The sequence below is a fragment of the Triturus cristatus genome, chromosome 5_2, assembly GCF_964204655.1.
Source record: "Triturus cristatus chromosome 5_2, aTriCri1.1, whole genome shotgun sequence".
In the NCBI taxonomy this organism is placed as follows: Eukaryota; Metazoa; Chordata; class Amphibia; order Caudata; family Salamandridae; genus Triturus; species Triturus cristatus.
In genome coordinates, this window is record NC_140588.1 from 887,974,624 (window position 1) to 887,996,553 (window position 21,930).

The 21,930-nt window shown below is 46.2% G+C and overlaps 1 protein-coding gene across 1 annotated transcript in view; it reads right to left on the bottom strand.

Annotated features, from left to right (window-relative positions):
* The window catches only part of TBC1D8B (TBC1 domain family member 8B), a 765,078-nt gene that overhangs the window by 110,260 nt on the left and 632,888 nt on the right, over window positions 1-21,930 (bottom strand). Inside the window, exon 16 of the mRNA XM_085608029.1 lies at window positions 6,369-6,609. Coding sequence (XP_085464155.1) covers window positions 6,369-6,609 — 241 coding nt within the window. The remainder of the gene's footprint in view (window positions 1-6,368; window positions 6,610-21,930) is intronic.

Consider the following 21,930-nt stretch of genomic DNA (forward strand, 5'->3'; position numbering starts at 1 on the left):
GTATCCATCTGGCCTACCATTTCAACCTTGAAAGCAAAGTTCAACAAGATGAGCAGAATAAGGGCTCTATTGTCTCAAAAAGAGGTCGCTCTGACTTCGTCCCGTGAAACATTTGTCCTTCATGTAGCTAACACTCGTACCGTGCAGTCACTTTTAAATACTGATCTCCCACTTCATTTTGGTGCGCTGATTCAAACTATATTTAACGCCTTGGTGCATTTTTTCAAAATTGTGGGCTCCGGCCTCGTGACCTCCTTCCAAACTATTTTGGTGTGATACCGGCCTTTTTTCATTCTATTTTTTCCAGCGTCTTTGGAGGGCTCCCATTGAGTCTCGCCCTCGCGGCTGGTGTGCTGCTGTTGGTCTGCGTACTGCGCAATGGCTGCACACTGTGTGTCATGCAAGGGCCTGTCCCGGCTGCTCCATCTTCGTAACCGGATGCTTGAATACTATGGAACCTTACCACTGGCAACCCTGACATGGCCTATGGATTAACCTTCCGGTTTGCCTACTTTACATGCGAACAACCTGTTTTTCATTGCCTAGATTGTCCTTTCGAATGGGCTATGGATTTGTGCTTGTCAAACTCGGTGTCTCCTGCCACGGATTATGATCGACTAATGAGTCCATTAGTGGCTCATGAGTTGGACTGTTCTGATGTTAGGATTATGGCCTGTGGAGCGGCACATGGAGTTCTTGGGAATTGGGACATCGGAACGGCAGCGTATCCCCTTCTTGGCACGAAGTTATTTAGAAGAACACGCCAGTTGTCCTCTGAACGTGCTAGAGGCTCCAGTGGTCGAAGAACATGTATGTTCATTTACCTTGTTAGACTGGATGGCGGACACTTTTGCAACTCAGTCCAATGACTTCCTTTTGGAAGCTGCTGCTACGTACTGTGCTTACACGTTTATGGATTAACTTCATTATCGTCCAGCTTCTCTTGCACAAACCACACATTTTTTGTATGTGTGTTGCTACATCTGGGCTCATTGAGCTTTTGCATGATGTACTGACTTCCCATTTTTTTTCCCCACCATTTTGGGTTTTTTTTTCTCGTTTTTTTCGAACTTCTGCGTTACTTTTTGTATCCCTATTTGTTCGTGGTCCGATCAAGGGGGGGGGTGTAGTGAAGGTAGCGATTTAGATGCATACATTGCTGTGTTAGCATAAGCGCGTTAGCTTTTAGAAAGCCATCTTGCCACTTTTGCTGCTTTTGCACACGACACTGCTGAGACATTATTTGAGAACTGCTTGCTTGCCTTTTCTTCACATGAGAACTGTCTGTTGTTCACATCCCTAGACGTGCGCTGCGACCTTGGTCTGAACATTGTGTGCAAAACACTCTGAGCCGCCAGACAATATATGTTTTTGAGTCCGGGTTGATCGGCCCACTCTCTAGTCAGAATATGCACACAGCTGCAAACCCCTGAATGTCGAGAGCCTTTAATATTACAGTTTGCATGCGTTTGAAACACATTCTGGAGAAGAACATTTTCCAGGCGCAGAGCAAAGATGATCCTGTGATGTGATTCACCTAAAGCTGATCTTTACGGTATGGGGTTCCCCATTCAAGCCTAGATACCTTCTATTAGCCTAATAATATTAGTTTACTAGCGAAAGGAAGGTGGCTGCATTCCACTGTCATTTGTACTATGATTTCTCCTTTCATTTTCTATGGTATTGTAACAATGCTGATGGTTTTAATTATAATCATTTGTCTGCTTATGTTAGCTAAAGTACTGCATCTTAGGACACATAGTTTATAAAATAAACCTTTTAAACTTTACCGTGTCTCTGATTACTTCTGTTGTGGTTCGATATATGAATAATAGCGAACAGGTATTTCTGATTCCCACCATTCCTGAGAATAATCTAAGTCGCTTGTTCTGGGTTGTCTATACATTGGGACCTCCGAGATAATACGGATAACGAATGGGACACTGATGCTGGTCGGATAGGGGTTCTGGGTACTGAGGTGCATTTTTGGTACACCACAATTCACTTAGGTCCTGGTTTCCTGCGCATAGTTCTGTGCATGAGCAGAATCCCTGCAACAATGGATTGGCATGTACTTTGTACAAACAAAGCTCTTTGGCTGATCTGCTGAATGAGGAAATTCGATCATATCCCAGGTGCACTGTTAGAAATGGGGGTCTCTAGTTGGCAATGGTTTTCAACTTTCTCAAAGTAGGGACCCTTGCTTCTAGCCAGGGAAAGGGAGTAAAGCCCATAGACAACCCCTGCTCAACCCCTTGGTAGCTTGGCACGAGCAGACAGGCTTATCACAGAGGCAGTGCGTAAAGCATTTGTGCACACATACAGTTATACAGTGAAAACACTACAAATGGACACCACACCAGCTTAGAAAAATAGGTAATCCTTATCTAAACAAAACAAGTCAAAAATGACAATACCCACCATACATATATCAAGATATCACCAACAATAGGTTATTCACAAAAATAAAGCTTGTAGCAACAAATAGCTCCACCTGGGGCTATTACGAAGACGTGACAGATGAAAATCCAAATGTAGGGCGCCGACCGCGAGATGTGCGGCGTTGGGCCCCGAGTCACATGGACCCCAAAGAACAGTAACTTGGCAAACAATAAAAACAAAGACTGTGCATGGTGTGGGGGAGGTGATGCTTCGTTAGTGTCGGGCGGCATCGGTTCCTTCCGACCACAGGGGAGGTGAGGCGTTAGTTCCTTACTGCGATGCAGCGGAGTTGAGGCATCGTTTCCTTACTGTTGCCGGGGAGGTGACGTCTCTTTGGCGTCAGTTCCTTATGAGGATGCAGGGTCGATGAATTCAGGAGGTCACCCACGTCATGATGATGAAGCACCGGAATTGGTGAGGTTGGGGCTGCGATGCGAGTCGGGCTGGTGCGTCACTAGCGTTGCCCTCGGCTCCGGTATGGCAGTGGCCTCAGTGACAGCGCCAGAGTCGGTGTCTGGGCTGCGGTGCGAGTCGGGGCGGTGCCTCGTGCACTTTACGAGCGGGGCCCATGGCTTTGTTGCACGTCGCGGCATCGCTCGCCGGAGTCAGTGTTACAATTTTCCTCTGTGGTAGCTGAAACAGCAGTTCCAGGTGCAGGAGGACAAAGGAAATCACGTCTTTGTGTCCTTGAGACTTCAGAACAGGAGGCAAGCTCTACACCAAGCCCTTGGAGCTCTTCAAGGAAGATACACAGCAAAGTATTGGTGCTCTCCATGGCAGAAACAGCCACTGCAGGCCAAACCCACACAGCAAAGAGGCAGTACTTCTCCTTCAGTTTTCCCAGCTCTTCTCCTTGGCAGAGGTTCCTCTTGAGCCCAGAAGCAATCTCAAGTTCTGGGCCTCAATATTTATACCACACTTTGATCAATACTCTAGTGGCGGAGTCTCTTAGCTCAGTCCAAGCAAGTTTGTTCCTCTCTGGTCCAGCTTCCTGACAGGAGGTGGAGACAGCATTGTGTAAGGCAGACATGGCCCATTGAGGTGCAAGGAAATCTTCTCCCACTATTCTAATTGCAGCCTAGGTCTATTCATGCCAGCCCCGACTCATCCAGGAAAGGCAGGACATATTGCAACTCCCCCCCCCCCCCTTCCCTCCAGTGGCTGTCTGAAGAGAATGCACATCCCGAGTCCCTGTCACTCATAGTCAATTCACAAACCAGCAGTCATACACGACGGCTAAGCAAGAAAATAGTCACTTTCTAAAAGTGGTATAGTCAAACGAACAATATAAAAATCACCTTTACTAAAAGATGCATTTTTATATTCTGAGTTCAGGCATACTAAACTCCATCTTGCTATCTTTTCCCCATGGAAAGTTATACTAGTAAGAAGTTACAAAGGACACCCCATTCTATTTTATGGGACAGAAAGCCTTTCAATAGTGAAAAACAAAATACAGTCTACTTCACTTTCAGGACATGTCACAGACATTCATACATGTCCTACCCTTCAAATACCCTGCACCCTGCCCATAGGAGTACCTTGGGCCTACCTGAGTGGTATCCTACATGTAAGAAAATGGAAGGTTAGAGCCTGGCAAGTCTTGCCATGTCCACATGGCAGTAAAAACCGCTCGCAGACACTGCAGTGGCAGGTCTGAGGATCCTTTGAAAGGCTGCTATTCAGGCTGAGCGTATGCACTTTAGCACTGATCAGCAGTGGTAAAGTGCCCAGAGTCATAAAAAGAGGTCAGAAACAGGAGTCCAAAAAGAAAAAAGTCTGAGGATAAACCCGTTGAAAAAGCCAGGTCTAATATGCATGTAGACATTTGCCCTGTCTTTCCACTGAGAATCTCATTTAAATGTTTATGCTTGATTCTCTAAGCAATCTACCAATGAAAGAAAGGTTTCCTAAGCGTCTATCAAACAGTAAAGTCAGCTCAGACATCACTTTCAGAAGAGCACCACCTACTAAAAGAGTCAGCTAATAATAGAAGAGGGCAGGGTGGGCATTACTTTAGGTATCTAGTGACAAAACTGTGAAATCAGCTTCATGTACATCTTAAGCAGATATCTGTCTTTTTGACTTTCAGGAAGATACTGAAACCATTTATTTTCCTAAGCTCTTCTGGAGTGGACTTTGCAAAATCCGAATATGTACCACGAAACGATTCAGTGTCAGTGTGCTGTATAAGGATTAAATCCAGTTATACGTGACTGTGGCCATTAATGGTAACTCTATCAAGCAATTTGAAAGAAAAGTAGGCAATCTCCACTTCACATAAGAATAACAACTAGCTCCCAGAGTCTCAAAGATTCCAGGTGTTGAAAAAAGATTACTTGCACTGAAAGAAAGTAGAAGAAAAATAAGAAACAAAAATTGCTGGTGTCTGGGCAGAAATAGTCTGTACTTAATGTGAGAGAGTCGTCAGCCTGGCATCGCTAGGACATTGTTGAGGCAAGATCAATTGGGATTGTTCAAAAGTGTCACCAGCAATGGCAACAATTAGAAGCATATAGGGAGAACGGGCAATGTCCCTATTTGGCACTGGATTCATTTTAAAGTAACCCATAAAGAAAATATGCAGGTTATGAGTGTCCAACAGAGGTTCAGGATGACTGGAGCCCACCACTGTGGAATGTGCTAAGACCCTAGGTTTTTTCCTGGACATACATGCAAACCTAGAAGTTCTCACTAAGGCATGAGACTCATTATCCACGAAGACAGCGTCAAAGGTTTAAACCCTTCTTTTCCCCTGAAAGGGATTTTTAACAAGTTATTCAAGCATTGCTGCTATCAAGGCTTGACAATTAAAGTTAACTTCCTGTTGAAAATGTGTAAATTTCCGCTGATAACTATACTTCATGCAGTGGTTACACTGGCCATGGGCTATATAAACCTGCTCATATATCTCCAACTTTCACCTCACTGGATTGGCGCCCCATAGTCTTGCAGTAACTTCCAACTAGCCTGCATTAATTATAAAACCTTACATATTTAACACAGAAAATAACTAGCTTATAAGACCTTCGATATCTAACACAGTAACTTACGACCACAGGTAAAAAGTGCCATATTTGAAGTGCGGACTCCCCTCCACTGGAAATCCCTTCATTTAAAAAAAGCAAAGAAGCCTAAACAGTGTTTCTCTGGAAGTGCCCAAAGGATCTGGAAAACGATCCATCAAAACATCAGAACAACTTCTAAATCTTCAGTTAAAACGTATTCTCTAACCTCTAGGAACATCAAATCTTACTGTGGTAATCTAAAATGAAATTATACATTTTAGTGATTTACTCTGAGCTAAACGACTTTAACCTAGCTCACTCTCTATCTTTATTGTATATGTATATACTTTTTGCATTTCATATATACATTCGACTTCAGGATTTAATCTAAATTCTCTCTCAATATATTTAGCTAATTTAGGTGGAACTCTCATATGTTATTTGTATGGTCTTGTGTTATTACTATAAGCTGCTCTTTTGCAAAGTGCTCTGTTACCATTGGGTTTACTCCGTACTAAAGAAAACTACTAATACAATGCAATAAAATTCAAATTGGATCCATGCTAGATTTTTATGACAATCTCAATTAACACATTTTATACAATGAATCTTAAAGGAATTCTTATTCATAGCTGTTGGTTATAATGAAAATATGGCTCCCTTAGACTTATATTGGATACCCGTAATGGGTGCTTTGGAGTCCCATCTCGGCAGGCGAGATCATATGATTGGGGACCTGCCAACATCACACAGCTGAGGGTATGAAAGGTATGCTCTTCAATATCACTGCTATCCTCTCTTAGTTGTCAGGTATACTGGAAAATAGATCATGAATTGGCTCTGATGCATCTTCAGCATATGGGTGTACGCCCTTGCAAGCATAATCTATAGTTATTAGAACAGTGGGTATTACCTTACCAAATGCACTGGCAAATTCCTTGAAGTTTATAAGGCTATCAGAATTTTCATCTAGTAACCTAAAGGTCCACAAGGCAAGAGAATCCCGGTTTGCAGAATGTGCCCATGGACTCAAGAGGTGATAGAGGACACGGAACTGCTGGCAATCGATCTGATACTGCTCCAGGTAAGGCAGGCTGGGATCATGATGTTTCAGGACCGGACTATTGATACTCCAGTAACAAGAAAGAAAATGTTCTTTCTGGCCAGAAAAAAAACAGATTTAAAACATTTGGTTACATTTTTATAATAGACAAGGCAACAACAATGAAGAAAGATGTATCTGTTTATGATATACAAGGAAAAGTTACATATCCATGGTAATGATATTTAAGGTGAATACATAATCCTCCTGACATTTTAAAAACTCCTTTCAGGCTTCTGAAGGAATATTTTCCCCAGTAATGACTCTCCAGTGCTGCCAGGTTACACCAAGTGGCTTGAGTGGTGACACCTCCTCTAGTTGTGACATCCCCGGAGTATATTAGTCGTCAACCAACACACTGGTGGGCGTTAGTTCCAATTTTTATTCCTGTGCCTGACCATTGGATGGGAGGAGAAACAGAGTCACAAGTGACAAATATAGCACACAACATGTTTGCATACCTTGAGCCCTTAATAATCTTGTCACTAGCACATCAAGGAGGAGGGAATGCCGTGAGGAATCTTTAGAAACCTTATGTATTTACCACAAATATCATTAGCAAAGGAAACCTTTTCTTTAGATGGATACATGGTCACAGAGATTCCTCGCTTTATGAATCAGTTCTAAAGCAGCACCTCACTGGGATGTGTGACTGAGTAATGCTAGTTAGATAATTCAACACAGTTGAGGCAAAGAACCCTCACTGCGATATAAGGAAGTAGTGATTTGCATAAATATGCAAGGACGACCAAATATCTGTCCGGAAGAGGTCAGCCACCCGGACGCCTCTGAAGTTTGTCATGACACCATCTGTAGCCCTGGCAGAATTAACACAAATTCCTTCTGGAGAATTTTTCTTGGAAAGAGCATTTAGACCTTAATACAAAGAATAGCACAAGGCAAAATGGTACTTTTGTTCACCGTCTTGCCCTTTTCAGCTCTAATGAAACCCACATATATCTGGTCATCAATACTGCACTGTTGCATGCATTCGATGAAGTATACCACTGCACCCCTGGGGCCCAGCCTATGTGGATGTGCCTCATCCTTGTTTAGATGCAGAGGAAGAGAGAAAGATGGAAGGATGACTAGCCTATGTGAAATCCAGAAACTACCTTGGGTAAGAAGAGTGGCGAGGTGTGTAGAACCAACATCTCCAGGTAGAAAACTGTGATGGGTGAAAGCACCAAAAGGGCATGAAGTTCTCAACCCCAGCAAGCGGAAGTAACTTCCACCAACTGCACTGTTTTTAGACTTGGAAGTTGAACAGGGTAACTGTTAATCAGCTCAAATGGAGATGCCACGAGAAAGGTCAAAACAAGGTTTGAATTCCAGTGAGGAGCGCTCAACGGAGTCAACAAATAATTCAAACTTTTCCGAACATATGCACCAGTAGCAATTTCAACCGGTAATTTTGGTCAGGCATGAACATACATGCAGACAAAGCAGCCAAGTAGCCTTTTACTGTAGCCACTGACAAACCCTGTTATGCAAGAGACAATACAAACCTCTTGATGTCATACAGGTAAGATAATTAATACTTTCCAACTCGTGCCACTGGTAAACATGTTTCCCGCCGTTCCCTGCCGCGACCCCGCCCCCCCGCCTGCCGATTGGCCCCCGCGCTCCCCGCCTCCCAGCGGACCCTCCCTCCCGGCTCCTTTCTTATGACGCCCCCTGAGCGACCGCGCAGCGGACGCGCACAGCGGGAGCACCGATTGAGCGCCGAAGGTGTGCCAAAGGTAAGCCCATCTACGCCCGTCCGCGCCCCGCGCCAGGACCCCTGGCCCCCGCAGACCCCAGCCCACCCGCCGGACTTACGACGCCGCCACCCTCAACGCACTCAACTCCGGCCGAATCCCAGGATGCTACCGAGCCACCCCGAGACGCACCCACGGACCCTTCAGCTGCCACTCCTGCAAGTTCACCTGCATCCGGACCTGCACTGCACCAACTCTCACCAAGCCGAACACCAGCAGCAACCACCTGAAGTGCATCCTGCTCAACACCCGCTCCGTCCACAGACACGCCGTCCAACTCTGGAACCTCCTCGACACCACAGCTCCTGACGTCGCCTTCCTCACAGAAACATGGATGAACGCCTCCTCAGCGCCCGACATCGCCATCGCCATCCCAGAGGGCTACAAGATCACCCGGAGGGACCGCGGCAACCAGACCGGAGGAGGCATCGCCATCATCCACGGGAACACCATCCGCATCACGACCAACACCGACGACACCCTGACAACCGCCGAACACCTGCACTTCCAGATCCACACCGACCCCAAGACCACCCTCAGAGGCACCCTGATCTACCGACCCCCGGGACCCCGCACACCATTCAGCGAAGACATCGCCGACTTAATCAGCCCGCACGCCCTCCCCTCCGCTGACTACATCCTCCTCGGGGACCTCAACTTCCACCTGGAGAACGACAATGACCGCAACACCACTACCCTGCTTGACAACCTTGCCAACCTCGGACTCAAGCAGCTGGTGACCACCCCCACCCACCTCGCCGGACACACACTCGACGCCGTCTTCTCATCCAGCAAGGACATCGTCTTCAGCCACGCCACCGGACTCCACTGGACGGACCACAGCTGCATCCACTTCAGCTTCAGAAGGACCACGATCCACCACCACCAGCCACAGGTTGCACGAAGAAGCTGGAACAAGATCACAGCCGACCAACTCGCCGCATCCCTGAGCCAGCTCACTCCCGCCAGCTCAGCGAACCCCAGCCAGGCCGCCGACAACCTCACGAAGTGGATCAGCAACTGCGCGGACGAACTCGCACCTCTGAGGACCCCGCCCAGCAGACCCGGCAGCAAGAAGGCCCCTTGGTTCACCGACAAACTCAAATGCTCCAAGAAGAACTGCCGAGCCCTCGAGAAAGTCTGGAGAAGAGACCCAACACCGGACAACATGACTACCCTCAAGCTCGCCACCCGAAAGCACCAGCAACTGATCCACGCCACCAAGAAAACAGCATTCAAGGACCGCCTGGACAACAACGCACACAACAGCAAGGAACTCTTCAACATCGTGAAAGAGCTCTCCAACCCCAACGCCGGAAACAACGACATCACCCCATCGCAAGACCTCTGCAACTCCCTCGCCTCGTACTTCCACAACAAGATCGCCGACATACACAACAGCTTCAGCACACAAACAACGCCCCCCGCGACCGCTCCAACGCCCCCCACCACCACCCTCAGCGCCTGGACACCGATCAACACCGAAGACACCATCCGCACGATGAACTCCATCCACTCCGGATCCCCAACCGACCCCTGCCCTCACCACGTCTTCAACAAGGCTGGCGCTGTCATCGCACCCCACCTGCGGGACATCATCAACACCTCCTTCGACACCGCCACCTTCCCGGAGAGCTGGAAGCACGCCGATCTCAGCGCTCTACTAAAGAAACCAACAGCGGACCCCACCGAACTCAAGAACTACTGCCCCATCTCGCTACTCCCGTTTCCAGCCAAAGTCATCGAGAAGACAGTCAACAAGCAGCTGGCCGCCTTCCTCGAGACGAACGGATCCCTCGACCCCTCACAGTCTGGCTTCCGGGCCAACCACAGCACCGAAACCGCCCTCATCGCTGCCACCGATGACATCCGAGCCCTGCTGGACAACGGAGAAACAGCGGCCCTCATCCTCCTAGACCTCTCCGCTGCATTCGACACTGTCTGCCACCGAACCCTAGTGCAGCGCCTCAACAACGTCGGAATCCAGGAGAAGGCACTGGATTGGATCATCTCCTTCCTCGTTGGAAGGACACAGAGAGTTCGCCTACCCCCGTTTAGATCTGCAGCAACAGAAGTCATCTGCGGCGTTCCCCAAGGCTCCTCGCTCAGCCCCACCCTCTTCAATGTCTATATGAGCCCCTTTGCGGCCATCGCACGCCAACACAACCTCAACATCATCTCCTACGCCGACGACACACAGCTGATCCTCTCCCTCACCAACGACCCCGCCACCGCCAGAGCCAACCTACACCAAGGGATGAAAGACGTAGCCGAATGGATGACGACCAGCCGCTTGAAACTGAACTCAGACAAGACGGAAGTCCTCATCCTGGGCTCCTCGCCCTCTGCCTGGGACGAATCCTGGTGGCCCCCCGCCCTGGGCACCGCACCCAAACCGACAGACCACGCACGCAACCTGGGCTTCATCCTGGACTCCTCCCTCTCCATGACCAGACAAGTCAACGCCGTCTCCTCGTCTTGTTTCAACATCCTGCGCATGCTACGTAAGATCTTCCGGTGGATCCCCACCGAGACCAGGAAGACGGTCACCCAGGCCCTCGTCACCAGCCGTCTGGACTACGGCAACGCCCTCTACGCCGGAACCACCGCCAAGCTCCAGAAGAGACTCCAGCGGATCCAGAACGCCTCAGCGAGACTCATCCTCGACATCCCCAGACACAGCCACATCTCCAGACACCTGAGAGACCTGCACTGGCTCCCGGTCAACAAGAGAATTACCTTCCGGCTCCTCACCCACGCACACAAAGCCCTACACAACCAAGGCCCGAGTTACCTCAACAGCCGCCTCAACTTCTACGCTCCCAAACGCCATCTCCGATCGACCAGTCACGCCCTCGCCGCCGTCCCCCGCATCCGAAGAGCGACAACAGGAGGAAGGTCCTTCTCCCACCTGGCCGCCAAGACCTGGAACTCCCTCCCTCTCGACCTACGCCTGACCCAAGACCACCTCTCCTTCAGGAAGAAGCTCAAGACCTGGCTGTTCGAGCAGTAGCGCACCCCCACCCCCCCCCCCAAGCGCCTTGAGACCCTCCGGGTGAGTAGTGCGCGTTATATATGCCTTTGATTGATTGATTGATTGATACTGCTAGTTAGCTAAAACATTCCTTAAATATTCAACGGAGTATATACAATCATACATTATGAACTCAAATTCATTCTGTGGCATAAAGTCGGCCTATATATATTTTGAAATCACTTTCATGTAGTTTACAAAAGTACTTATTAAAATACCATCCGCACAACTAAAACACATAGAAATGACTGATCTGATGAACAGCTTCTTAAGTTAACTGCATAGAATGTTGGCTTTTCTTTCCAGTATAAAGACCGGACAAATGCAGAAGGTGTGCAAAGGACTTGATCTAGGAACAGACGTGGGTGGCTGGCTGCATTTACTCTTATATTTCCAGGTGTGTGCAACTTCTCCCCAATCAAATAGTCCAAAATGCAATCTTGAAACCTAAACATTTGTTTCTGATGAAAGTGTAAGATCAAAATAAGTTTGTGGTGCTGATTTTTCATGGGTTCGGGCAATTAGTAGTAGTTTTTCTTGGTTTAAAATATTCCAGGTAAATATGTCTAGATTTAATGTTTACGTTCCTCTTTCGTATGTCTTTGAAGGTACCGTAGGATAGATTGCAATTCCACTGAGGTACCATTTGGAGTTCTATTAATATAGTGTCAATAGATAAATGCCATAGAGTAGTTTTCCCAAGTTCCAGTTTGTGGCAAAGGTGGCCTTTGAAAGAGCACCTACCCAATATCATAGCAGTGCATAGTTTAGTGGCAGTGTTTGCTCTACTAAATTAATTTATAATCAAATTTGGTCTTGGCTGACTGAGTTTGCCAACCTAAACATTACTTTATAAAGTGTAGTCTGTGAATAAATGAGCTAGCAGTTTCCTGCGAATACTTCCAGCCCACAGGGTAAAGTTGGTAAAAACTTTGCATTTAATACTCTGAGCAGTGATTTTAAAGTTGGACTCACCAGATGTTGTTTGGTCTTGGCAAGCGTGAATCTTAGCCCCACTGCTTTGCTTTCCAGCACTTGCATATGCAGTTCCTGATGCCCCGAGACTTAAAATTCCACCATTATTTTTTTTATGTAGTGCTGGAAATGGATGGGACATAACTTCTATGTTCATCTAGTGATGCGTTAATTCTTTTTTTTAAGTTAGCATTTAGTCTTTTCTTGGTTTATTTCAAGTTTATTAGCTCCGCAGTACGTATTTAAATACATAAGTATATAAGTTAAGCAAGTGTTGGAGATCTATTATGGTATCGTCAGGATAGCTGTATCATTTGCAAATTGCAAGACACATAATGGATGCCCATTGATGCTGGGTGGACATGGTCTTGTTTTTGCAGCTGTCAACTCTATATGGGCAAAAAACAGAATAAACAGAATCGAAATCAGGACACATCCTTGCTTTAGTCCTGTGTTAACAAGTACCTTATTGGACAAAGTCCCATCAGCCTCCATGTTCACTTGGATCCAATTATTAGTGTAGCGCATGGGTATTCGCAAACATTTTCCCGGTGGCCAAAGTTTGGTCTTTGGTATAACCGAGGGCCGCACTGTTGGCCAGGTTGGGGGGCGTAAAGTGACTGTAGGGAAGATAAGTATGTACAGCTGGTGGCTGAAATGAATTGCACAATGTTGAACCAGAAAAGCTGGGATGAATCCCGGCCTCCCCACTTGACCAAATTGTGTGATCCAGGGCAATTATTTTATTTTAAGTTCCTTCCTTTTTCTTCAACATTACACATAAGAGGACTTCAAAATACATGACTTCAGGATGCGTGCTGTACAAAATCTTCTCTTAGGTTTGATCTGAATCACTACTGGCATTGTTGTCAGGGTGGGGGGCATGACTGTTTATAAATTCATGTTTGGAAACAACCACTTTTAAAAAAAATACTTCTGGATGCACTGCTAAAATCTGGTTCATAAGGTGAAACAGGTTATGAAATGCACTTTTTGAATTCTGAAGAGCCTATCATATTTTTACATGTTTGTGGTCTTTAAAGATGCAGGTGTTCCTAAGTTAAGGGGTGCAGTACACTCTAGTTACTTCCTTACTTTAACTGTAATTAACCTTTAAATAAATGCTGCTGTTTATTTAACATTTTTTTTCTGTTAGTGCTGTCAAGTAAAAAGCAGCCCAGTGCTGCTGTTGGCCATGGGGCTGCATGTAAAGGTCAGGAGGGCACCATGCAGCCCCCGGCCTGTACTTTGAGTATCGCTGCCGTTGCTCCAAGTTGGACTGGATCTACAAGACATTGTCAGTAAGCTGCTGTAGTCCGCACCACTTCAGGAGATACAGAAGTCCAGCGAAAAGGCATTGCGTTTTTTAGGTCTCGTGTAGGCAGTGCGCATGCCCTGTCTTTCCGAGACATCTAGTAATCCATATAGCGAGGGTTATCCCGCCTACTGCTTGCTTGGAGGAATCGGACGTTGAGGAGGATGCAATGCAGGGTCTTCGGTTGTGTTCTTGTGGGCGGGTTGGCTAGGTCCGTGGTCTTGGCGGTGCTGCAGGTGTGCCGGCAGCGGTGACGGCTGAAGGGTCCGCGGGTGTCGGCTGGTGATGCTAGCTTGCAGTTGTTGTTGCGGCCTGGGTTGAGAGCGTGGAGTGCCGCTGGGTCGTAGCGTTGCAGTGCAGAGATCCAGAGTTCCTGGCGCTGGTCGCAGTCGGGCGCAGACTGGCTTGCCTTTGGTGCCCCAGTGGCCGCCATTAAGTAGGGGTCGGGGAGGGCTGGACAGCTGGGAGACGGGAGTGGGGAGGGGAGCTGGATTGGGCAGGTCGCACTGGTCGTGCTAGGGGGGAGGGGCTGCGGGGCAGCAGTGGCGGGGATAAACGGGCTGAAAAAGGCAAAAGGAAAAAGGGAAACAGAAAGAGAAAAGTGCAAATAAGGCTGCAAAAGGGCAAGAAAGAGTGGAGGAAAGACAGAGGACACAGAAGGAGAGTGAAAGGGGGAGATTGATATGAGGGTAAAAAACAAGTGAAAAACGGAGGAAAGACCCAGAAGGAGAGTGAAAGGGGGAGATTGAGATGAGGGTAAAAAACGAGTGAAAAACGGAGGAAAAACACAGAAGGAGAGTGAAGGGGGAGCTTGAAATGAGGGGAAAAACTAGTGAAAAAGGAGAGAAAAGCGGAGCGAGAGAATGGAGACAGAGGTCCACTGGACCACCAGGGATGAGGCGCAGGTAAAACCTGCGGGTGGAAGAGGGCCTCGAACACCAACACTCGAGAGTGCAGGGACTCGGGGGGAAGGCTTCACTTACTGGTGGAGCTGCGATGGAGGCAGAGCAATTTCACGGACAGAAAATCAATCTTTAACTGATCTAATTAAACGTAATCAGACAGATTACTTGATATTAATCGGTCTGTAACACTTTGGATTAACTCAGAATATGAGAAAAAGTGCAGCAGCTCCATCCTAGCAGACGATCCACCCTTTGTAAAAAATATGCATCGATCATAATGTAGATGAAACTTGCAATCAAAATAAACCGATGATGAGATTTGTTCATGCTGTCCAGGGATAGTGCTACGAAATATAAGAGTTGGGCCTTCCAAAACATGGTCCTTTTTTGTGTTTTAGGTTTTGATTATTTCAGTAACGCCAGCATTAAAAATGCATTCATATGATGAGGAAATATATAGCTACTATAAATACGAATAAGGCACTCTAGACCATACAGATGTTTTATACACTGGAATCGGCACAACCCTGGGCTCACAAACGCCAGCTAGTGGGTTATTGTGCGATGGGCGTATCCGGTGGGGCCTCGCTGAATCCTGCAGCCACCTTTTAAAAGATATATAATGCACCTGTGATAATAGGAAATTGAGGTCACGTCTGCATCACAGAGACGACCTGGTTGAAAACAAAGGCGAGGACACGTGTCAAGTCCAGATCTTGCATTGCTACTCATGCGCGAGGCGTTTCAGGGATTAATTAGTGGCAATGTGGTAATAGCGGGACACCCCCCAACCCCTTTCTTTAAGAGATTTGCTTGTACCTGCTAGTTTTACAGTCAGGCAGCCACTCTCTGAAAAGGCACATTTAAAAGAAGGGTTGCTCTCAATGCAAAAAAAAAGAAGGAAAAATACAAGCCAATTATTTTATATTGTTGGAATTGCCAAAGCGATGACAGTTTGACTTGTGTGCCTCGTTGGAGCAAAGTGAATTGACAAAAACGGGCTCACCCCTGCAGTAAGGACGGGGCACGCTGGGGTGTTCATTACATGCATGAGGTTCCATCAGATATGCGGCCGGGAGAGGGTGCCCTCCTCCCCTGTGCCACAATTACAGACATCGAGAGGGGGATGGGCCAATCAGAACTCGCGCAGGCTGGAGGTTCGTCATTTCAAGCCATCTTCTGTAGTGGGCAGAGTCCCTGGCACGGGGGATTTGTACTGGCAGGCGCGAGTGTGCTTGTGTACAGTCTACACCTTTGAATGTGTCTGCAGTACCGTGTGCCCAGCAGATGCGCGTGACAGCAGACCTGCCAGCCATACGTATTTCTCTGTTTCTCTCACGCGCTCTACACACACACACAACCACACACGTCTCCCCTTTCTCTTCTCTCACACACACACTCACTCTCGCTTGCACGCACACACACCCCTTGTGTATGCGTGTTTCTGCTTCCCACTCAAACATACGAACAGAAACAATATGTCTTTTGCAGACATGTAAATACATAAATATTTTGTCTCGCTGTCACACACACACAAACACAGATTTGCACCTCTGTCTCGCTCTCACACACTAACAAAGACACATTACTTCTCTCTCTCTCATTCCCTACCCCTTCTACACAGTGAAACACCTGTATGTCTGAGCCTGGCCTTCCATTATTAGACACACCGTATGGTACTGCTCGTGATATCTGCACGGATCAAACCAGACCCAGTGTCGCAAGGACTGTATCTGGTCACACAAGCATCTTTCTTCCCCACTGGCCTAACTACTGAGGCAAATCACGTTTGTGTGGCTTCTGAGTTTAATTGTTGAACATTAAAGAATGTATAATTTTAAACCATAACAAACAGCAGCCATTTCTGCATTTTTAATACAACCATTCGGATTTTGAGAGGAGTAAACATCTAAATATTTTTTGCCTTTGGATGCTTAATGGCATTTACCCCATCTGCTGAGAGCTAAAGGCGTTTACAGAAGCAGAAAGAGTTTCTCTCATAAATGGGAGACACACACAGAGAAGTGGCATCTGAAAAACAAGCATTTGCAATGCAATAGGTCTCGCATTTGCTAGAGTTTAAGCTATTGGCATTATAAATGACTATGCCTTTTATTTATCTGTTTTGACAACCAAAACTTAAAAGGCATTCTCATACTCAATGGCAGTAGATCAAACTCTTGCAAATGCGAGACCTATTGCATTGCAAATGCTTGTTTTTCTTCTCACGGCATTTAAAATCAAATGGCAAAGAGGTAATTAAACTGTCATAGCATCTGAGAGCATGCCGCTGCAGTGCGCACTTCAGATGCTTCAACACGGTCTGTAGTACGTAGAAGTGACTCATACTAGTCTCCTGCTGCTTCCACGTGATGAAGCACATCACTAGGGATATGACGCTGCGTTCATATGACGCGTCCACGGCCTGCGGCTGTCAGATGAAGTCAAGAATCCAGGAGGGAACGTCACGACATCTACCACACTGCCGGCACGCAGCTCCATTAGAACGCGACGCCGAAGAAAAAGCATCCAGTCTCCCATGTGGCTCCTTAAGGCTCGAGGTAAGCAGTTCGAGCTCGAGCACTAGCACGAGTCTGTGATGTTTAAATTTTAAAAAGACTAGTGTGGCGACTAGCTTAAACAAGCATTTGCAATGCAATAGTGTTGTAACGGAATAAATGGTCCGAATTCAAGTTGGTAAGTTCATGTAGTTTATTAAGTAATTAATAAATGAAGTACGGTACAAATAACAAACCCCAACAGGAGCAGCCTGCTTGCTGCTCAGCCCTACTCTCAACTGACATTCATGCACGCACACAACACTCTATGACATCATACACTCATGCTAACATTCTACACCATACACTCGCTTTTTTTGTTTTAGAGTTAGAGATATTGGTGTTGTAATGGAAATGTTTTTGACTTATGAGAGAGAGAACGTGAGTGCGAAAGTGATAGAAATGGAGAGTGAGATGGTATATAGATAGATTTATTGGCATATATAAGTGAGAGGTAGCACGAAGAGAGAGAAAAAGAATGAGATAGGGAGTGAAAGCGAAGTGATGCACATAGGGCATTGAAGAAGCTGGGCATACCAGGTTGTAGGAACTGTAAATTCAAGTTAGGGAGAGATAAGGCACAAGCAAGTTCATCCTTCCATAGAGATCCCTAAATGATTTGTTTCGAGAGCGTTTTGTGATCATTCACTCCTATTTATTTACTACTGTGCAGCAGCGACTATGTAGAATGAAGAAAAGAATCTTTGACCTTCTATGTAGTCAAGACCTGTTTACTACATCAAGCCACTGCAAATATGAAACAAGGACATAGGAGGCAATGTTTGTCAAATGCACAAATAAACAAGCCAAGAATGCTAAACGTGTGGCTATGCTAAATAGGCTTTGGGTGTAAGAGCGCAGGGGTGTTTAGACATTTTGTTATTAATTTATTACGCGTTCACAAAAGGATGCAGTAGCTTCTTTAGGAAACAGCTCTAGACTTGACTCTTCAGACACTGAGCCATTTTGGGGTAGGAACTCTGCAAGTTTTTGCCTGGTTTGGCAACTGAACGCTTTAAAATACGAATGCTGCTGTAATTGTTTAGTTTGCACGTTACTTGGGACATCTCGTGCAACTTCTGTTCGAGCTTATGTTCCTTGCTGCAAACTGCATCCAAATATGATTAACTTAACTTTGTTGTAGGGGCTGACTCAAGGTCTGACTCTGTATATGTATTTTTATGTATCATTATTTTTTACAATTACAAGAAACTGACAAACAGCCTAATCTAGCTCTATGTCAGATCTAAGAAGAGCAAATGGACATTTAAAGAGGTTAGTTGACTGTTTTTATTATGTTTTATTTCCTGAATTTGATGCTAACATGGCCTCAAAAGAAGGATACACAATTCTGTCTGTATTGCTCAACTGCAAGAAAGGTGAGAGATAAATAAAAGAAAATGTCAAATTCTGAAACACTGGCCCATGTGGTGACAGAAGACAACCTATCTGAAATTAACACGCAGAATGAATATGAGAACGAATCAATTGGTGAAAGAGTAGCTGCAATAGTAGGTCCATTGACGTATTTATAACAAGCATTTGCAATGCAATAGGTCTCGCATTTTTTTAGAGTTAGAGTTATTGGCGTTGTAATGGAAATGTATTTTACTTATGTGAGAGCAAGTGCGAAAATGATAGAAAGGGAGAGCGAGTTGCTACATAGAGATAGTTCGAGTTATCTGCGTATACAAGTGTGAGGTAGAGTGAAGAGAGAGAGAAAGAGAATGAGATAGAGATTGAAAAGAGAGTTAGAGAAAGGTAGAGTTACATGCTGGAGGCCGGGGATACTTGTAAAAAGCATAGTCAGGGTGAAGCTGCTCCCAAAGCTACTGATATATATTTTGGTGTCACGTTGTGTTGTCATACTTTATATATTTATTATTGCAATGCAAAAACAATCTATGGACGCATCATGGTGGTCCATGTAGGTTATGTATTTGTTGTCCAGGTTTAGAAGACTCATGTAGGCTTCATGTTATTAAATGCGTTAATGCACTTAACTTTCACAGATCAGTAAGCATAATGGTGTTGCTCATTAAAAATTCTGACGGGGACCAGGTATTGCTTGGATATGCAGGTTCCCAAGTCCATTTGAGTTGCTGCGGTATATGTGTGCGTCCCTGCGGCATCAGACTTTTGTGATGTGGATATAAGAGCGGCAGAAACAGCGGGACAATGTAAGAGGCGCGGGGGTCAAAGAGGACAGATGGATGTAAAAGGGACAGACCAGCAAAAATAAGTGGCGGCCCAGTGTGATGACGTATGCACGTGTATGCCTTGCCTTTTTTTTTTATTATTTACGATTTCAAGATGTCGAATGTCACCTTTAGCAGTCAATTTATTTTTGAAAAAGACAGGTAATTTCTGATGTATATGTTTCCCTCGTCTTCATTTTGCTTGCAACAAAGTGTCACCCATAATCGCTGAATGCCACTCAGAATTAAAGTGAAGTTATGAAAATGTCATACACAAGCAATATGAAACCTTGGCATCTATGCGTCTCCGCTGATGCGGTCTGAAGGTGGCGTGGGGGGAGGGGGGGCTGTTGCGGCCTCTCTGCTGATGCTGTCTAAAGGCGGGGTGGGGGGCAGAACACAGCTGGGCTGCGAGGCCTCTCTGCTGATGCTGTCCGATGGTGGTGGTTGAGGGGGCAGAAGAGGGCTGTGCTGCGTGGCCTCTCTGCTGATACTGTCCGAAGGCAGCATGGGAGGGGGGCAGGGGGAAGCAGAAGGCTGAGCTACAGAGTCCTCTCAGCCGATGCCATCTGGGAGGGGGAGGCTGACTCGGGACTGTTGTGGCCTTTCTGCTCACGCTGTTCAAGGGGAGGTTGGAAACAACAGCGGGCTGTGTGACAGGCGAAAGTGAAAGACGAGTGCTTTCAGGCTGCCAAATGGTGCGCGCGCCCGGCACACATGCACAGTAGTTGGCGGCCTGAAAGCACTCGTTTGCACTTCCAAAAGTGCTTACTATAAGTCTCGCCAGAACAGCGCTAAAGCGCTGTCTCAGGCGAGACCTAAAAAAATGAGTAGTGGCAGAGAGCAGGCACCAGCAGGGCGACAGGAACCTACATCATCTTGGCACATCTCATTCATGCAGTCAGTCTTAAGCGTTCATCCAGCCACACAGTTACTTGCTTTTCACCCATTCATGCACTCTCATTCTTCCATCCGTTCATGCATCATTCATCAATACACTCACTTTTTTGAGCATTTATTCACCCATGCATCCTGACTCACCTATTCATTCTGCCTTGCACTCGGTCAGTAACCGATTTACCCATTCACATCCTTATACTTGCATTCGATTGTCCCTTGACACGCTCTCGCCTTCACCCAGGCGCCAACCGACACAACCACTCGTATAAAATTGTCTTTACAAAAACAGAAGACTTATTGGCTTTTTTAGCACTCGCTCTGTCTGAAATAACAAGTGATGCGTTTCGCAGATTCAAGGCACATGGACTGCAATCATTGGCACAGGCAGCGCTGTTCTTTTAAAAAGAAAGCAACCAATGCATGGGGTTGTCACGTGTTCAGCGCTCCGACTCCCATTGATTGCTGGTCTCATGTGAGGTCTGCCATAGCACAGTGGACATGCTACTTACTGGCTGCCTACTTGTCATTTTCACTCTGCAAGGGTACCTCCAGCGGCTGTGTTGAATCACACACTTACAAAGGAACTGCTTTTGCTGCGCGAGTCCGCATGTGCAAAGGTGGGGCCAAGTCCTAGGCAGTAGCCATGCCAAGATCAGGCTATTTCGTCATTAGAGTGGGGAGGACTAAAACAACGTTGCTTGTTCAAGCACGCTTTGCGTGTTGAGGGCGTGTCTTTTACAAAATCCAGAGCACTGGGGCTACATTCATGGATTAAAGGGAAATTATCAAATGGGTTTACGGTCAGCTGTTCAGATTTTGAAACGAGGGATTGAGGATTGTGTCCTGGCATATATGCACAACGTACAATTTAGAAAAAATACAGCTTGACGAACTGCGACAGAAAAAAGAAAAGGCTCGGGAGGGAGAGCAGAGAAAGTGGGAAACAGCAGCTGGGAAAAGACACAAGAATTAAAGTAAAACCAGCACGGTGCTCGTGAAACGGGTGCCGCGCTGGTAAAGTATGTTCACAGTTATTAAATAAGCATTTGCAATGCAATGGACTTGCATTTATGCGAGACCTATTGCATTGCAAACAGGAGTGCGTACGGGTGGGGTGGGCGAGAAAGCAAGGACATCGGGAGCGCGGGTGGGGGAGCGGGAAAAATAGTACTTCTAAATAACACATATGGTACAGTAGAACACTCAGTGCTTTAAATGGGGAAAAATAAGTACAAGCTTTCATTAAATGGAGCTAGGGGCGTGGCTAGTGGGCGGGGTTAGAGGCGGAGTGAGACATGGTGATACAAATCACTTCTATGGAGTATTCATTGTGCCCTTGCATTGCCCTGGATAGTGCTCTCAAACTTCCCATACAAGCAGTTCAACAGCTAAAACCCTGAATGAGCCAATCCATCGACCCTACTATTATCACTTTCAGGCTAATAATCAATGTCTAGGACAGGAGAGCCTCTGGCACTTACACAGGTTTCAGGATAGGAAATAACATGTTAGAAATGTAGGAATATAAACAAAATGTGTTAACTCGTTTCACAAAATTAAGGCCAAACGCCAAATGTTCATATTTTTTTGTTTTGGAAGATTTGCAGCTTCTTATTATAATAATTCTAATGTTCCTACTTGCTTGCATTTGGAGCAATCCTTATATACTCAAGAAGGCACACACAAACAATAACATTCCACGCATTTCTTTTCAAATACCTGCTGATTCTCTT